The sequence below is a fragment of the Ptychodera flava genome, chromosome 3 (genome assembly GCF_041260155.1).
Source record: "Ptychodera flava strain L36383 chromosome 3, AS_Pfla_20210202, whole genome shotgun sequence".
In the NCBI taxonomy this organism is placed as follows: domain Eukaryota; kingdom Metazoa; phylum Hemichordata; class Enteropneusta; family Ptychoderidae; genus Ptychodera; species Ptychodera flava.
Window position 1 is genome coordinate 8,845,281 of NC_091930.1, and position 20,206 is coordinate 8,865,486.

Consider the following 20,206-nt stretch of genomic DNA (forward strand, 5'->3'; position numbering starts at 1 on the left):
TTTGTCGCCAAACAGTGTTTATTCTAGCAGAGATTCTGCCCTAGACAAGCCCTTGGCAGAAAAGCCTTATCTGAAGTGTTTTATCACTAAGCACCATTATGCAGTTTTATAACGACTGGCCAATAATTCACCATTGCTGCACTTTACACTTCATGGCATCATACGTAGGACTCAAGGGCCAGGACTTACAAGCGACATCGAGGAATGTAAAATCAATAGTTGTTAATCAGATTATAACTGACAATCAAAAATCAAAGTATGGCAGTAACATTTGTTCCTTTTTGAGCCAACATTGTTATGTAGGTCATTTTCCCCCACACTCATCATGACCTGAGTTTAATTAGTCTGGAACATTCTCAAGGTCACTGTCCTTCATGACCTCGCAACCTTGAATTCAATTAGTCATGTTTGGAATGTCCTGGAAATTTAATTAGTTGTGTAAGAGAGATAATTTTAGAGCAGTAATTAGCATGTCAATAAAAGTTCTAGATTGTTCTTATATGCCCTTATATAACCACACGAGTATAAATACTGAGACAGCAGGCTTGCAGTCAGACATTTTGGGATCTTGTCTTTTGCGTGTTACTTCATGTCTTTCGAAATTCCAGCAGTTTTAATTTCAGGACTTTATTCAAGACCTTCAATGCCACGCTGGACTAATACTAGGGACTTTGTGCAACTTCAAGCCTGTAAGCCAAAGGACTGTTCATTCGTCTAAATGACTGTTGCAACTCTGAGACTGGAGCTTTGCCCTCCCAGCTGCGATAAGTATTCTGTACACTTTTACAGTTTGTATTCTTACCCTGACTTAGCTATTAGTTACATTTTTGTGATAAATTTTATTTTATACGGAAACTGCTGAGTTCACCTTTAGTTCGTTTTCTTTCGCGTAACGAAATTGGGGGCTCGTCCGGGACACGAATATTTGAGCCATTTGACAACATTTTGCCAGCCTTTTCAAAACTACTGTATATTATGAACTCAGCGAAACTTTAACCATAGTGAATTCAAACCAGACAAATTATAGATGACCTTGATCAGGACGCATTTGATTCCCTCAGAAAAGACAACCTCATAGCACTGGCCAATTTCCTTAAGTAGATGTCAAAAGATCTATGCGCAAGCGAGAAATACAGTTCAAGATTGCAAAACATTTAGTTAATTCTGGCCATTTTGAGGAGTCTGCCTTAAAAGATTATGAGCCTGAGTCTTCCTTCGAACTCAAAAAATTAGAATTAGAAATTCAGGAAAATTTGGAGCTTAAGAAACTAGAATTACACATGAAAGAAAAATAATTACAATCGACAGAAAGACAGGAAAAATTAGAAATGGAAGAAAGACAGAAAGAGAAAGAATACAAATGAAAGAGAATTCGAAATGGAGGAAAGACAGACAGAGAAAGATAGGCAGGAAAGATAAGAATGAAAGAAAGAGGAAAAAGAAAAAGAAAGAGAATTAGCTGAACGTCGACTACAGTAAGAAATGAAACGTTTAGAACTTGGACAGGCAGGAAAATTATTTTCTTCAGACAATGTTGATATCACTAAGAATTTCAGGTTAGTTCCCCCTTTGCAAGAAAAGGATGTTGACAAATATTTCCTACATTTTAAGAAAATTGCTCAGAGTCTGAATTGGCCAAGGGTGTTCTGGTCTATGCTTTTGCAGAGTGCCTTGGCTGGTAAAGCCAGAAAAATTTACATCCAGTTGTCAATAGAGCAGGCTTCAGATTATGATTGTGTGAAGGAATTAATAGTTGGTGCCTGAAGCTTATTGTCAGAAATTTAGGGATTGTGAGAAGGCGAAGGATCAAACTTATGTCGAATTTGGTTACTGTTTTATCGTTGGTGTTCTTCTGAAAAGGTCTGTCAGAATAACGAGAAATTACGACAACTTGTTTTGATTGAGGAATTTAAAAGATGGTTTTGGAGTGACATCAAGACGTTTATCAATGAACAAAAGGCAGATACATTGGAGGTTGCTGCATGTTTGGCCGATGATTATTCATTGACGCATAAATCTTGTAGACCAGTAACCTAATTGTTACACTGAGTCAATAAATTCAAAATTCACGAACTTAAAATCATCTTTTTAGAGGCGTTGTACAAGCAGCTGCATACAACTAAAGACTTACTAATATAGAAGCACTTGCGGTTGTTGTGTCTGTGGGTGATCTACAGGGGCACAAAGCATTAATAGTCATAGAAAAAAGCGTAAAAAAAATTACATGATGATTATGAACATTGTTGATAAAAATTGAATATTTATGAAATAATTTTATATTTTCAAACATATCCTACGGCACTCAATTTCTAAATGATGATCAGTATTTATACCAAACTCACGCAGTTGTAGCATAGGTCCTCAGAAATATGGTCTATATGGTTACACTGCAGTAGCGTTGCTGAGTAACATGATGCGCGGTCACAGTGACCGCCTTAGCAGACTCTCTGAACAGCCCATTATATACCGTTCAGAGAGTCTGACGAGGCCGTAATGTGACCGCGCATCAAGTTACTCAACAACGCTACTGCAGTGTAACAATAATGACCATATTTCTAAGGATCTGTATTACGACTGCGTGAATTTGGCATAAATAATGATCATCATTGAGGACTCGAGTTCTGTAGGGCACTTTTGTAAGTATAATGAAAGGATATTTAATTTTTGTCAATAATTTTCATAATCATAAATTTATCAATTTTTTTACACATTTGCTATGACTGGTTATGCCTTTTGTCCCTGTTGCCGATCTTGTTCCACAAACCTGCCTCTTCTAGCTACCTATGGAATTCTTACTGTTACATATGTTGAAAGCAAATGTTTGGTCAAACTGACCGTTCTTTCACCGGCAGCTGCGTATGACGATGACCCTACACCAAGATTGCAAAACACCGTCCATAGCAAAAACATAATGTACTAAATTGATAATTAAATTACTGTGTCCATGGCTTACACCGGTAGAGTGAGGTACCTGTCCTGCATACGCAGATAAATATCGATACTTCCACCCTGCGTATGCAACTTTACCCATGATAAATCCCCAGTTGAAAGGCGGAAGAAAGGGTATAATAAAAAGAAACAGAAACTGATTTAATAATAATAGAATTTTTAACCGGGTCTTTCAGCACGACATTTATAATTGTTACACTCCACACTTTCGGTTTGCGTTTTAGAGGGATTGTTTGACATCAAAACTGTTTATTGCAGATACTACTTACAGTTCATCATGAACGGGGATCCCGGTGGCCTTTGCTTTTGCTGTGCTCTGGGGTTGCTCGTTGACCTTTGCTCTATCACGTGACTTATCTGACCAATGAAAGTGACTACCATGGGTGCCATGACACAAATATAGTTGTCTGTGTTATGATTCGTTTCAATGGTCGGCGTTGGATTCACTTTTACATATGCAGGTTACTGCATGGGCGCGGGTAAAGTCAAAGTCGTTTGTGCCATGGCAAGGTATCACATGGACTTGGTTCAAGTCTGTGATTTGTGAATGTTTGAGAGTGAGTGAACGCAATGATTTGTATTCTGCTTTCATGTGAAACGCGCGCGCGTGAGTGGACGCGATGAGTGCCGGGGGTGAACGCGATGAGTGGAGTGAACGCTATACAGCGGAGTTTCACCCGGAATCACAGACTTGGCTTTCTTGCAGGGTTTGCGTTGCTATAAATTATTCATGAGATGACGTTTTCTTTACTCATATATTATTCATAAGATGACATCACTAAATTTTACACATTGGGAGGAGTTACCCAAACGAGACGTGCATAAAACTCACATGGCGTTGTTGACAAAATGTCGAGTGCGATCACTCCCACAAAAGTCAGCACGACCTCTGTTCTATCACCGAAAACGCGTGAAAATATGTGTTGTTTGTGGGGCCCATGTTACAAAATGCGAAAATCGGGCGGTTATTCAAGGATGGAAAAAGACACCGTCCTTACAGTTGGAGCCTGTTCTCTTACGTGCCCGAAGCGATGGAAATCAAAACAATGTGGAGCGACTTCGTATGTCAGTGATTTTCCGCTGCCGGTTGGTGTGCAGACGAACACATCTTTTCCCTCAATGTAACTCTCAACAAGCTTTCTTTGGTAATCTCGCATGATTAGCGGTGGTCGACCGATCAGTTGTAAAACGCGGTGGATGTACGAACTTGATGCTATTATTCGCCCAGATATAAAAACGTACTCGATGTCTAGCTTTGCACGGAGATGACAACAAACTTTTTAATGCATGCAGAGGTTTATTAGCAAGCGTTCTTCTTATTGGCCAGAATAACGGCGGGGGCTGTCAATCATTTTGTATTACTACGTCACTGTGTACACAGTCCGTCTCACCGCCTGTACTTTGCAAGAAGTCCAAGTCGGTGAATCCGGCAGAAACTAACTCACTACTGCGCAGACTCAAACGTGACGCATTCAATCGCTGGGAAACCTGGCGTGAGCTGCCAAATTCCGGATAGGTTTGTACGAAATAGGAGAGACACAAAAAGAAACTATTATAAATGATTTTATTTTTTTAAAATTCACCGACTTGAACCAAGTCTAGGTATCACATGGAATCTTCTGGTACCTCCATGGGCAGCGAAACCTCGCGCTGGTGTTCAGGCGGACAACCATTGTGACCCAGACAGCAATAGAGGCCGTTCATGACCCACCACGGTGCTCGCGTATCGCTCAGAGGGACTGTTTCTGCACCTATAATTTAGGGGGCAAAATTTATTACATGAATTGGTCCATTTTACGTCAAAATGCATACCTGCTCTCACGTGGAGTTCACATTTCGTTCCATCTCAGTTCTACCGTTGAAAGTACCGACTCTCTCTGACTGTCTTACAACTGAGAGCGTGCCTTTACTTGTGAGGAGGATATTTTATTTTTATTTATTTTATTTAGTCCATCATCCAACGGGTGCTAGCCCATTTACAGGATGAGGTACCCATAGCCCACCACCCCAATGGAGCACTGAGGGGTAAAGTGCCTTGCTCAAGGGTACAACACCGAGCTAGAGTCTCGAATTCACCGTCCTCCGACAGTGAATCCGCTACTCTGGATCTACCGGGACTTGAACCGGGTCTCGAACTCACCAACCTCTGATAGTGAGTCCGTTACCCTAACCACTGGTCCACGGTGCCTCCCATATATATATGCTAATCATGGCGTCGGTACGTGATAAACTGATCTGTTGAGTAACTCGACTTAAGAACAGGTATAAATTCGGCAAATAGGTGAGCCATCGATATTGAATTATGAAATCACCGTTGCCTTTACGTTTGGAAACAGTCTTTGAAATCGGCGATACCGTGTATCGTGGCAAGTAATACCCTCTTTGTCTTGGCCATAGGGGTTGTCCCCTAACCACGGTCTCTTTGTGGAGGGGCCGTGCCCTAACCACAAGCGACTGTGACTTTAACCGGGTTCACACAGTGACACATAAAAGTGAATTCGGCAGTCTCTGTGGAGTCATCGTCTTACTCAGTAGCTAGTCAAACAATGGTTAGTCTCGAGTCACGGTGTTTGGTTTCAAAGTACAAGACAGCAAGAAATACGTAGGTAGCTGGAAGGGGCATGTTTTTTGACATGATGAGATCAGCCATCGACAAAGAAAGTGTTTAATCTTTCAAGCACAGGTCCTATAATATGACTAAGACTTCACTGGCCTCTGAAAAGAGTTTAAAAACATAAAAAATAATTGAGGCTTCGGCTCTAGAGGACGTTTGTACTTGCCGTTGAGACAGACCATGAATATTAGTGTCTCAGTGAGAAAACCCCGTCCGTGTACGTGTCACTAAGAATTCTAGATTTTTTATTCAGAGAAATTACACATCTTTCTGTTAATGATGAGACTACCGAATGACAATGTACAAATTCCAAAACCTTTTTACATATCGAGTACAACGTAATCTACAGCTGTTTTTGAAAGGTATGTTGTAGAGACGATGCAACAACCTAGGAGATCAAACCAAACCGAGCAGTTAAACTGGACTATATCCAGTATTGTTTTTACACCTGTCTCACTGTTGCAATGTGCCGCAATCTTTGCTATGACAGTTTATGACAGGAGACTGCGCCTGGGTCTGTCATTTAATGACATGCTGAAAGTATGGCTGCTTGGGTCATTGATTCGCAGCAGCTCCTAGTTTGGACGAGCCAGTCAAAAATCATATCACCAACTATGTATAATTGCCTTTTGATACAAATGTACAAAAGTTTTTTACCGCCTTGCTTTTCGAAAATATTGTAACATCCAGACTGCACAGTGATTACGGCAATTTTAACTTTCAAATATCGTAGAGTTTAGGTGATTTATTTCTCAAGTATAAAATTTTGCAGGGTAACCCCTGTTTTTAATTCTCGAATTTGTTAAACGTTGGTTTAAAAAAGAGAGGAAAAATTTATTCAAAAATCGACAGTGGTGGCGCTAGATAAAAGTTGGTTTTATCGTTGCCATCCTTCCCTAAAAACACACACGGGAGAAAAATCCTCACACGGACAAAAGCAATCAAAAACAGAACCTAACGAAATAAATACCAAAGTCACGGTTCACGTGTACTTCATTCGATGTAGCTTTAGGCAAGGACGTTTTGATACATCGTCACTACGATATAACAAGGGCAAGTTTGGTGGCCATGAATGCTTTCCAACAAATTTCAATAGAGAAGATTTAGGTAGCGCTGCGCTACAGAGCAGTTATCGGTAAACACACATCCAGCGCGGCCTGCCATGCAGAGCCACCCTGGAGGTTAATGAAGGATGGATCTTTCGGGCAATCTGGAACGCGAGTCTGAAGATCGATAGGTCGATTCGTATTATGATCGTTCTGTGCCGCTCAAGAGGGGTCGCGACTGCATCATAGTGCATGCCTATAGTTTACAATAGGCTGATCAGGTGCGTCATTCGTCTTTCGGTAACGGAAAACGACGGATGTTTCAAAACGCGGCTGAAGTTCAAAATTATTTTTATCATGATATTGATAAAGTTTTAGGATAGCTGAAAAATCGCCAAAGCAACGAGATGGTTTATTGTTGGATATGTTGCTCATTTCATTGCAGAAATCCTATATCCATGAGTACGGTGATTGCAGGGCTGTTCTGTTGTAAACCTGCATCGGGCCCCGCCGGAGCGACATCGCTGTATTGGGAGAGAGGCAGGCTATGTATAGAGCGTGGGGAAGCTGCGCCAGCGCTTGAGTCCACAAGCTGTGTAGTATGTTTGTACGGTACCCCTTCACCTTAATGCCACTGTATGTGAAAAGTAATAATGGCTCGTGATCAAAACTGTTGACTTGATGCTATTCACATTTCACCTGGACGTTCTTACATTTGTCATGTGATATTGAAAACTACAAACCATACGATGTTCATAACGTACAGTCTCGAAATTGAAAATCATCGCCGAAATGCTCCTAGTATCGATCTCGTCAAACAGATCGGAGTATGATGATCAGATACCCATGCCAAGAGCTGCAGCTGTTGGGGAATCGATCAAATAAAGGACACGTGAACAATGGCCTTTGGAATTAATTACGTGTAATTTTGTATTTTCAAGTTGTAGGAAAAAATCAGATCTGAACATGCTTGCTTTCACTTTGACATTTTGTCCTTGCTAGTATCTATACCTTGACGTCGTCAGACGTTAATGCCTGGAAGAGTGGCGGGTGACGGTCGGTGAAGGAAGTAAATATGTCTGTTTGATTCAAAACGTTTTTCATGGGCACTTATCACAATGTATCATACGCAAGTCAATGTTGTTACTTTACAGACCTTATGCGATTAAACTCATGACCATTTGCTGATAGATAATTGGGTTTTGCAGATCTTCGTGTATGCTATCAGTGCATGCTCAGTGCTTAGATATTCAGGCTGATAGCGCCTCCAGTGTTCAACATTCCTGCTTTGTGCTATACCACTTTTGACAGAGGAGCTATCTATACAACACAGCCCTTCCCTCCTAAACTATTTAGTGCCTGCGGTTATTAATAATTCATGTTTTACCTAGCGTGGTACCTGGGAAGATATTAAAACAACTGAGGGGAAACAAGCTATCCGTAGAACACGCACTTGGCTATTCCAAGTTTTTTCCCGGCACTACCGCCGATTCTGATTGTGGTCATATCCGGGTCACGCGACAAGGGAACCGTGAACCCTGACCGAGATGTAAACAAGAAAAGTCTCCTTTTTGCATGCTTGTGAGGTTTCACTTTTTGTCCCTATCTCACCTAACACCTACAACGTTGCAACAGTTATTAGGCACCGTTTTGACATAATACACAAAAGTCGCCAAACCTTGATGCCGAGTGCATACATGTCGTACGTATGTAGACCTAAAACTGTTGCATGTTTTGAGAAGAAGGGCTTTTAAGATCCACAATAAGAATTTTAAGATAGTTTGCATCAGTTGATCAAAATAATCAAGTCTACAGATGGCGCTAGGCACAAAATAAATTGTGTTCCTGTATTACATGTATTGTAGTTTGTGGTTCGGTGGGTTGTCGTTAGTATGGGGCTAGCCAGCTCTGTAGCGTTGGCCACAGAGTGAATGCTGCAAGCGTACAAAGAGCTAGATACACGTAGAATATATCGGCATTTCTCCTGACAGTTTTGGGAGGGTATTAGATGCAGGATCTAGCAAAGTGTCTTGGTTTATTTGAGTAACGAACAGACAAGAAACCCAAGACTCACTTATCGACACTTCAACGCCGTCAATCACATCAGTCGCATTTACGTTTTCATACTCTTTATTTCATTCAAGACATCAGCTTACGAGGGAAAACAAGGTCAAACTGTCTTCCCATATAAGCTGGCGATCATGATTCATTGGCTTTTCTCTACAGATTTATAAAACTGCATGGCCAAGTGTATGTGGTTATTCAGAGCGCTTTTCATACACACTTTCTATAAAATCAACTGACGTTCGATGACGCCATGTTTATCACCGAATATGAAAGTGAAGGGGTTATCGCATGTCCGTTCCGTACAAAGGTTTTACGGAAGCTCAATTTTATTGTTTGCGAAGGGAGATATATAATAATTCATTTTATGTTATTTTAATTTCTTTCATCATAGTATCTACCTTTTTAATTGATTGCTGGTATCTGCAATATGTCACGAGAAAACATGTCATTATCGTCTATTTAAATTAGGGATAAATTGAATACTATGGTAATAAATCAATTGAGTGTCACGGTGTATATCAATGATTCTGTCAAATATATGACATCAAATCAGTCAAAATCTAGACGTTACCTGCCTCAGCTGATCAGTTAGTAAAAATATGATTAGATAGCTATCTAGAATTAAGTCTTACTAATTTCAAATGGAAGTCAGGTAGCGATCATTTTTCTGTATTCACTTACCGAGTAAACACACATTGCAATCCAAAGTCTAGAACAGAATATCTAGTAACCCTTTAAGTGCTGTAATTTTTGATGCAACATTTTACCGATTTTATGATTTTTTATGTAATCTTTTCATAATTTTGACCAAATGGACATAATATTTCATTGGCTACAGATTTTTATGAGAAGTTTAGCAAAGAATTAGGAAAATATTGACTGGTGTACATATGATACAGGTGACAAAATTTGACTTTGGCGCTCGAAGGTCAATGCTTTAAAACTGGGAGAAGTTTTACAATTACAAAATGCGTTCACTGGTATTACAAAGTGCGAAAGTAGTATAGAGTGGCACCGTAACACTCTCATTTGGGTCTGTGGCGCGGTGGCGCGTGTGGCGCGCCCAATTTTGGTCCGTGGCGCGGTGACGCGGGAGGCAACTGACCCCCTAGGTTACCCCCAAAAGGTGTGGCGTGCCCAATTTGGGTCCGTGGCGCGGTGGTGCGGTCCCCCTAGCTTACCCCCAAAAAGTGTGGCGCGCCCAATTTGGGTCCGTGGCGTGGTGGCGCGGATCCCCTAGCTTACGCCAAAAAAGTGTGGCGCGCCCAATTTGGGTGGGTGGCGTTTGTAGTATAGAGTGGCACTGTAACACTCTCATTTGGGTCCATGGCGTGGTGGCGCATGTGGCGCGGACCCCCTATCTTACCCAAAAAAAGTGTGGCGCACCCGATTTGGGTCCGTGGCGCTGTGGCGCGGGAGGCACCCGACGCCCTAGGTTACCCCCAAAAGGTGTCGCGCGCCCAATTTGGTTCCATTGCGCGGTGGCGCGGTCCCCTAGCTTACCTAGTATAGAGTGGCACCGTAACACTCTCATTTGGGTCCGTGGCGCAGTGGCGCGTGTGGCGCGCCCAATTTGGGTCCGTGGCGCGGTGGTGCGGGAGGCACCCGACGCCCTAGGTTACCCCCAAAAGGTGTCGCGCGCCCAATTTGGTTCCATTGCGCGGTGGCGCGGTCCCCCTAGCTTACCTAGTATAGAGTGGCACCGTAACACTCTCATTTGGGTCCGTGGCGCAGTGGCGCGTGTGGCGCGCCCAATTTGGGTCCGTGGCGCGGTGGTGCGGGAGGCACCCGACGCCCTAGGTTACCCCAAAAGGTGTCGCGCGCCCATTTGGTTCCATTGCGCGGTGGCGCGGTCCCCCTAGCTTACCCCCAAAAGTGTGGCGCGCCAATACCAAGCATCTTTACTCTCCCAGTATCAGAACGGAAATGTGGCCCCAAAGTGGCCCGCAGACCTTTATAGGCCTCCTGCATTTGCATAATTTCAAATGAACCAATCAGGTGATCAGTTTGAAATGGGACGTGTGCAAACTTTACCTATTAGGCAATGGAGGACCACCTATCTCAACTTTCAAAGTTCAAATAAACCAATCAGGATTAAGTGTCAAAAAAGGGAGCCATACGATTTTCTTTTGGGAGTTAGGGGGTCCGGTACCACACGCACCCCCTCGCTTTGTTCCTAAATTTGAGGGAGGGGAGGTTGCGCCACAATTGCAAGCTTTCCAGTCAAGCCAAGGGCTTAGGTGACACATTTTAACTTTTTCGGGTAAGCTAGGGGGTCCAGAGCCACACACTACGGACCAAAATTGGACGTGCCACACTTTTTTGGGGTAAGCTAGGGGGACGGCGCCACCCGCGCCACCGCACCACACCTGCGCCACCGCGCCACACACATGGGTGCGCCACACCTTTTGGGGTTAACTTAAGGGGTCAGGTGCCTCCCGCGCCACCGCGCCACGGACCCAAATGTGGCGCGCTACACTTTTTGGGGGTAAGCTAGGGGGTCCGCGCCACACGCGCCACTGCGCCACGGACCCAAATGAGAGTGTTACGGGCCACGTGTGCAAACTTTACATATTAGGTAATGGAGGACCACCTATCTCAACTTTCAAAGTTCAAAAACAATCAGGATTAAGTGTCAAAAAGGGAGCCATACTTTTTTCTTTGGGGAGTTAGGGGGTCCGGTACCACACGCACCCCCTTGCTTTGTTCCTAAATTTGAGGGAGGGGAGGGTGCGCCACAATTGCAAGCTTTCCAGTCAAGCCAAGGGCTTAGTTGACACATTTTAACTTTTTCGGGTAAGCTAGGGGGTCCAGTGCCACACACTGAGGACCCAAATTGGGCGTGCCACACTTTTTGGGGTAAGCTAGGAGGACCGCGCCACCCGCGCCATCCGCGCCACAGACCCAAATTGGGCGCGCCACACCTTTCGGGGTAAGCTAGGAGTTTTTTGGGTAAGTTAGGGGGTCAGCGCCACACGCGCCTCCGTGCCACGGACCCAAATGAGAGTGTTACGGTGCCACTCTATACTACTACACCCGCGCCACGGACCCAAATTGGGCGTGCCACACTTTTTGGGGTAAGCTAGGGGGACAGTGCCATCTGCGCCACCGCGCCATGGACCCAAATTGGGCGCGCCACACCTTTTGGGGTAAGCTAGGGGACCGCGCCACCCGCGCCACCACGCCACGGACCCAAATTTGGCGCGCCACATCTTTTTGGGTTAACCTAGGGGGTCAGGTGCCTCCCACGCCACCGCGCCACGGATCCAAATTGGGCGCGCCACACTTTTTTGGGTAAGCTACGGGGTATGCGCCACCGCGCCACGGACCCAAATGAGAGTGTGAGTAACACTCTCATTTGGGTCCGTGGCGCGTGTGGCGCGGACCCCCTAGCTTACCAAAAAAACTCCTAGCTTACCCCAAAAGGTGTGGCGCACCCAATTTAGGTGCGTGGCGCGGATGGCGCGGGTGGCGCGGTCCCCCTAGCTTACCCCAAAAAAGTGTGGCACGCCCACTTTGGGTCCCTAGTGTATGGCACTGGACCCCCTAGCTTACCCGAAAAAGTTAAAATGTGTCACCTAAGCCTTGGCTTGACTGGAAAGCTTGCAATTGCGCCACAAGCGCCATAGACCCAAATGAGAGTGTTACGGTGCCACTCTATACTACTACTGCCATACGATTTTCTTTGGGGAGTTAGGGGGTCCGATACCACACGCGCCCCCTCGCTTTGTTCCTAAATTTGAGGGAGGGGAGAGTGCGCCACAATTGCAAGCTTTCCAGTCAAGCCAAGGGCTTAGGTGACACATTTTAACTTTTTCGGGTAAGCTAGGGGGTCCAATGCCACACACTACGGACCCAAATTGGGCGCGCCACACTTTTTTTGGGTAAGCTAGGGGGTCCGCGCCACACGCGCCACCGCGCCACGGACCCAAATCGGGCGCGCCACACTTTTTTTGGGTAAGCTAGGGGGTCCGCGCCACACGCGCCACCGCGCCACGGACCCAAATCAGAGTGTTACGGTGCCGTTCTATACTACTACACCCGCGCCACGGACCCAAATTGGGCGTGCCACACTTTTTTGGGGTAAGCTAGGGGGACCGTGCCATCCGCGCCACCGCGCCACGGACCCAAATTGGGCGCGCCACACCTTTTGGGGTAAGCTAGGGGACCGCGCCACCTGCGCCACCGCGCCACGGACCCAATTTGGGTGCGCCACACCTTTTTGGGGTAACCTAGGGGGTCAGGTGCCTCCCGCGCCACCGCACCACGGACCCAAATTGGGCGCGCCACACTTTTTTTGGGTAAGCTAGGGGGTCCGCGCCACACGCGCCACGGACCCAAATGAGTGTTACGGTGCCACTCTATACTACTTTCGAATTATTACAAAATGCTGATACCATTATTACGAAATGCGTAGATTGTTTTATTGCAAAATACTGCAGATTTTATATTACAAAGTGCGCAAGTTGTTGCAAAATGATGATACCCCCCTATTACATTTTGCATGTTATTACAAAAGGCGCCAGTATTACAAACTGTCGCAGTACACACGCCATTCTCGTGACAATTACAAAAACGTGATGTGATAAACTATCGGAAATTTCGAGTCGCTAAAGCTTTAGCTTTTCCCGCAACAATCGAATGGCAGTGCCATCGGTCTATTCCCTGGGCATGTCGCGACTCCAGTCGTATAACTCAATTTGAACGTCATACCTGGCATTTAGTCGAAAGCTTCAACTCAATGTGAGTGAAACTGAATAAATAAGTACCGTAGGATATTCAGGAAAGCGACAGAGAAGGTACAAAACATCGAGTCGATCGACAAACAACGATTAATTTTCCTTCATCACATATAAACATTCTGAAAATTCTCGATCGGAATTGAACCTAAAGCGCATAGCTGTAGTGCAGACATCTGTTGCCAGCTTGTAGCCTGAGCTAACAGTCGCTTGTGTATCATAGTAAATCAGCCACTGTTCCCGATGTATATCACAGCGTTTTCGCTGGCCACTGTGCCTGAAATCTGCAGTGCCAGCGCTGTGGATGTATTATCGAATAAGTCGACTCCGGATAACGTAACAGAGTTAATTAGTTTCCATCAAGTGACAAAATGCCATAATTGAATACATAACACACGATGGCCAACATTTTGTTCTTGTAATATTTATTCTCTATGTCATATATATGGCGGAAAATCCAAAGTGACGTTAAAAGATTGCTGATGCGACGTTTCCTTGCGGAGTCAGCATTTTGTTGTAACCGACGCATTTTGTAATAACGTTCGTTTCTTTCTTATCTCTATCAGATTTGGTGCCGATTTCAATCACTCTGATGAAGTTTGGTGCTATATCTAAGATATATTGTGCGATAGCATCTTTGTGTTGTTCGTTTCTTCGCAGGTAATATTGACGTGAAAACGGAACCAAGTGCAGTGAGAATACAGTGATGAAACATTAGTCGTACAATAGTCATGACGTTGGCAAACAAATGATCACAGCCGGATGTAATTTTATCATAAATATTTTTGACAGTTAGTTGGTCAATAAGAGTTTTACATGTTGGGTCGGGTAGAGGTACATTTATGTTTGACTGTTTCATAATAATTGTCGTTCATTTTATTGATAATTATAACTACACATTAATGGAGAATATAGCATTCATGGACATTGCACTACACACTTTAACATTCATTTAAGCTCCAACAACTCCGTGCCCGCGAGTATGCTCGCTGTAATGAAAATGTCTGTCTGTCTGTCTGTCTGCCTGTCTGTCTGTCTGTCTGTCTGTCTACCTGTCTGTCTGTCTGTCTGTCTGTCTACCTGTCTGTCTATGTATGTATGTACAGTATGTATGTATGTATGTATGTATGTATGTAGTATGTATGTATGTATGTATGTATGTATGTATGTATGTATGTATGTATGTATGTGTGTATGTATGTATGTATGTTTATGTATGTATGTATGTATGTATGTATGTATGTATGTATGTATGTATGTATGTATGTGTGTATGTATGTATGTATGTATGTATGTATGTATGTATCACCAGCAGTGCTAGGTATAAGGGGGTCAGAGTTTAAGAATCCCAGTAGTCTACACACAATGTAATTGTTAGTAAAAATTATTGCCCACAACGATTCGACCTCCAACACTGTTACGAACAGCTCAGAATAAGTGACCACGTACATCTACCAAATCAGTGTCACCCGTACCCAGGGTTGTTCAGTCACATATTAAGTCGGTTTTAATTTTTGTGAAACCAAATATGAGACAGCTGGCACTACATGTCCTTTGGCTGAAGCACTTTTCAACCCGAAGAAAATAAGGTCACCGCTAAGTGTTCCACTACGTGTAGCTGAAAATTATTTCTGTTATGTATCTTTATTTGTAAACCATATTTTGATCGCCACTGGGATAATTTGAATACTATGGTAATGCTATGTGTAGACCAATGAATCTTAAGTTTCAAATATATGACAATAAACCAGTCAAAATCTAGAAGTTACTTGCCTCGGATGATCCGTTAGTGAGAATACAGATTGATAGCTATCTAAAATTAAGTCTTCCAAATTTGAAATGGAAGTCAGGGGGCAACCCTTTTTTCTTTAATTTCGATTACCGTGTAAACACAGAATTTTAACACAGAATTGTAATACAACTAAAAAGTCCGTCGACAAAATATATGTTTATGCCTTGAAACAGGGAAAAGTTTTAACAATCACTAGAAAATGCAGTAACTGTTATTACAAAGTGCGAATTATGATGATAAAATGCCAATATCCTTGTTATAAAACGCGTAGAGTGACTGTTTTATTACAAAATACAGCAAACGTTATTACAAAATGCTGATACCCCTATTACATTTTGCATATGTTATTACAAAACGCGTCAATATTACAAACTACCGTAGTACACACGCCGTTCTCGTGGCAATAAAATATGATAGGATAAATTAAGACATGCAAGCATGGAAGTCGAGTCGCTAAAGTTTTAGCTATTCCGAATAATCGAATGGGTTGCTGACGGTCTATTCCCTGGGATCGTTTTAATAGCTCAGGAACGTCGCGGCTCCAGTCGGTACGGCTCAATGTGAACGTCATACCTGGTGATAAGCCCGAAAGCTACACCTCAACTTGAATATAAGTGAAACTGAATAAATAAGTACCGTATGATCTTCGGGAAAGCGACATAGAAGGCACAAAACATCGAGTCATTCGACAAACAAAGATAAATTGTCCTTCATCACAAAAAAAATCCGAAAGTTCTCGATCGGAATTGAACCTAAAGCGCATAGCTGCAGTGCAGACATCTGTCGCCAGCTTGTAGCCTGAACACACAGTCGATTGTGAATCGTTGTATATCGGCCACTGTTTCCAATACATATCACAGTGTTTTCGCAGGCGACTGTGCCTGAAATCTGCAGTGCAGCCCGTGGATGTATTATTGAATTAAGTCGACTCCGGATAACGTAACAGAGTTAACTAGTTTCAATCAAGTGACAAAACTTTGAAAGTATCTACGTGCGAGATATGTGTCACTGTAAACATGACAGTCCGTACGACGTAAGCATTGATAACCGAGATCGGGAGTGACGAACTGACACCGGCAGAGACCTCCGCGGCAGCGTTTGGCCGGGTAGTCTGGATAACAGTGGGTGCCATCGAACGGAACGTTTATGGGCCGTTTTACTCATAAATCAAAGTAATCCCGGGAAATAAATCCCAGATCGCCACAATGTTTTCGCAATCCTCAGAAATAATGTTGATCCATCCACACCAAAACAAATAGTAAGAGGACTGTTCATCTGATAAATGTATAATCCCACGCTATTTTTCTCTGTTTGACGTCGTCGTAAATACGTATTTTTTCGCGGAGCCGCACAATGGCGTTATTATTTCACTTGTGACTTACTTTTGCGGCTATATGTCTTTTTTGATGGATGCACCATATTGCCACTATGGTTGTATGCTACATTTGTGGAGATTAAATACATTTATGGAGGTTACAGGGTGTGCAGACCAGAAGAGAGCTCGACGTCACAGACGGCGTAATAACGGTCTATTAAAATGTCAAACGACTTAACACCTCAATTGGCTTGTAACTTTACATTAATTCACATTTTCGAGGGTCTATGATTAAATTATTCCGTTGATTTTTTTTTGAAAGCTTATGAAATTTTCCTTTTCCCCTATCTTTGAAACGTCCATGGCTCCTGAATTACGATGCTGGACGCGGGAAGACAAGGGAGAGAGTGACGGGGGTAAATTATCTCGAGTACAAAGGTGATTAATACTTCTAGCAGCTGTTGACACCAACATAAATAAATTTTCGATTTGCACACACATCGGATATGTACATTCTTAACGGTGAATGTGCAAAGACTCCATATCCAACGGGACTTTCAGATCGATTCACAAGAGTATACGAAGCGATGGAGTCAACCTTCAAAAAGCCTGTGCTGTTTTTCTTAGCCTGTCTCGTCATCGCTTCCAGCACTATTCTCTTGAGCAGAGCCTGGACGAGCCCTTGTCGTGTCGCCGCGAACGGCTATGCATTGAGTCGCTCGTTTGTATCATCAGGAAATACCACGTCCTCGCACGACACCGGGACGGAGGCGCCGCCGCAACCATCGGTCTGTCCGACGTCGACGCCTCGAAAGCACGTACTCTTCGTCGCCAAGCCCGGACTGGCTCCACTTTCATTGGCGAGCTTTTCAATCAGAACCCGAACGTTTTCTACCTGTTCGAGCCGCTGCGAGTGGTTCCGGATATGGTGAAAATGGATGCAATACCGGAAACTTACAGCGGGGATATGTCGGCAGAATTACTGAACAGCTTCTACCATTGTGATTTCTTAACCTACTACGTGTATCATATTCCAAGGTGGTATCTTGCTGTCTGTGAAAGCAATGCTATGCAGAAGATATGTAAACGATACAAACGGTGCACAAATGTCTCAATTTCTGACCTCAAAGAGGAATGTCTAAAGTACGAAGTCATGGTTATTAAAAGCATACGCGTTGAAGATCTGAACTACCTGATGCCGATGCTCCAGCATGAGTGTTTCGATTTCAAGGTGGTACTGCTCGCTCGTGACCCAAGGGCAGTCGCCTCGTCCAGAAAATACTTCAAATTTCGCAACCGAACGAACAAAACATTGAACGAGCTCGGTATAGCCAAACCTTTGAACGATACCACCACCCGACTCCACCCGGAAAACGTGCACGACTACTGCAAGTGGCTTGGGCGCAACCTGGCTGTTTTAAGAAACGCCCCATCGCGGGCGAGGAGACGAATTGTCGTGTTACGATACGACCACGTCGTGGCAAACGTGACTCAGAAGGCTTTGGAACTTTACAAAATATTTGGAAGCAGAGTAACCGAAAACGTTCTCAAGTGGATCGCTGACAATACCCACAGTGAGGAACACGTAGAGCGGGGATCCATGGCGACAAAAAGAAACTCGACAAGTACGGCGCTAGCCTGGAGGTCAGATTTAAGCATGGACGATGTAAAACTGGTACAAAGCGCTTGTAATGACGTCATGCAAACACTTGGGTACAAACTTATTAAGCGGGAATCTGAACTCATCAACACGTCTGCATCACTATTAAATCCCCTACCCTTGAAATGAGGATTGTAAAACATTAAACATAAACATTCTGCATTCAATTTGGTCACATGCTTACTTAAAAACATATATACATACATACAAACGTACCTACCTACCTACCTACCTACCTACCTACCTACCTACCTACCTACCTACCTACCTACCTACCTACCTACATACCTACATACCTACCTACATACATACATACATACATACATACATACATACATACATACATACATACATACATACATACATACATACCTACCTACCTACCTACATACCTACCTACATACATACATACATACATACATACATACATACATACAGAGGAACACACAGACACACAGACGCACGATTATAGTAAAATAGCTTTCAATATTATAGTGGCCTGGTTGTCGGGTATTATAATCCGGTTCAATATGTTCCCCCTTAAGATGTTCCCGATCCCTGTACTTACACTAATCCTTCAAAGGATTTTAAATGGGAAAACATTTGATGGGCAGAGATCGACATGGTTGAAGTCGGTGAAATTAAAAAATAAAAAATATAAATCATTTATAATTGTTTCTTATCTGTCTCTCGTATTTCATACAAACATTTTCGGTATTTGGTAGCTAAGGCCAGGTTTTTGTTTTGCAATTGAAGCGTTACCATTGAGTCTACGCAGCAGCGAGTTAGTTTCTGCCGGATTCCTGGTGAAACTCCCCAGTATAGCGTGCACCCCACTCACCGCGTTTACCCATAGACAGTAGGTTCACCTCAATTCACGCGTTTCACATCATGAAAGCAGAACACAAATCATCGCGTTCACCCCACTCAAACGTTCACAAATCGCAGACTTGAACCAAGTCTAGGGCAGACACTCTATTGAGATATGAACATATTCAGGAACGACTAGCCATTTTACTGCGCAAGCTGTGGTGTTCTTAGCGGCTTTTGTTTACATACATTTCGCACAATCCTCATGAATGCTCACATATAGTGTAAGGACACGTGTTGCAATAATAGGCATATCGATATGTCACAGATCGTCCGTGTTAAACTTCGGACGGACGGTTTAATTTCGTATCATACTCACAATACGTGTCTCAAATATGCATTGACTCGATCTAGATTCATAAAGGGGTCGTCGTAACCGCGCCTGTGCGACTTTCTTGAGTGCAAACATCGTATTCCAAGCACGATATTTAGATCACCTGGATACCATGCGTGGAATACGTTGCTTGCATGAGGTCAACACCGATATGTATATAGGTACACGTTATATATGTACACGTTATGACAGACATGTTTAACTTTCAGCAATCTCCAACGTGCCTTGGACATATATAGTGTTGACATTTGGTTTATGGGGCCCATACCGCCTTTGAGCTCAGTTCCGACGACCTCTCCTTTTAAACTTATATGACATTTGGTCATTTGTTAGGCTCAAGCTGTGTTATCGATAATATAGATATGCACACACTTCAAGGAATGGGGATTCCAAATGTAGTCATAGGGGGTCACCTACGTGTTCGTCCCCAGGGGGATTAAGGTGCGGAATTGTGTCTTTTACACTGATGCGTTTCTAAGCTCCATGTATTGACTATGGGAGCTAATGTAGCTAAAGTGGCTAAACACTATCATTCTAAACTTTATAAATTTTCCGCTATTTAGCTAAGGCTTTCTGGCAGACCGAGAAAAAAACTTTGGCTTGTTATATCCGATATTTAGCGCGTCTAGTTATCGTTCAAACTTTATAAATTTGCCAATATTTAGCTCGGGCTTTTTGGCCGACCAAGAAAAAAAGAATGGGGTGATATATCCGATATTTAGCGCTACAATTATCTTTCTAAACTTTATAAATTTGATGCCATTTAGCTCGGCTTTCTGGCCGACCAAGAAAAAAAAAATTGGGGTGATATATCCGATAT

The 20,206-nt window shown here is 43.4% G+C and overlaps 1 protein-coding gene across 1 annotated transcript; it reads left to right on the forward strand.

The window, feature by feature from the left end:
• Positions 1 to 17,048: 17,048 nt before the first annotated feature.
• On the forward strand, positions 17,049 to 18,380 carry LOC139130319 (carbohydrate sulfotransferase 3-like). Its single transcript, XM_070696075.1, has one exon. The coding sequence runs from the start codon at positions 17,049 to 17,051 to the stop codon at positions 18,309 to 18,311; it is 1,263 nt and encodes a 420-aa protein (XP_070552176.1). The 3' UTR covers positions 18,312 to 18,380.
• The last annotated feature ends 1,826 nt before the right edge of the window (positions 18,381 to 20,206 follow it).

What these genes read in the sequence shown, in the direction of transcription:
- LOC139130319 (XM_070696075.1), top strand. Translation starts at nt 17,049, where the DNA reads ATGTGCAAAGACTCCATATCCAACGGGACTTTCAGATCGATTCACAAG.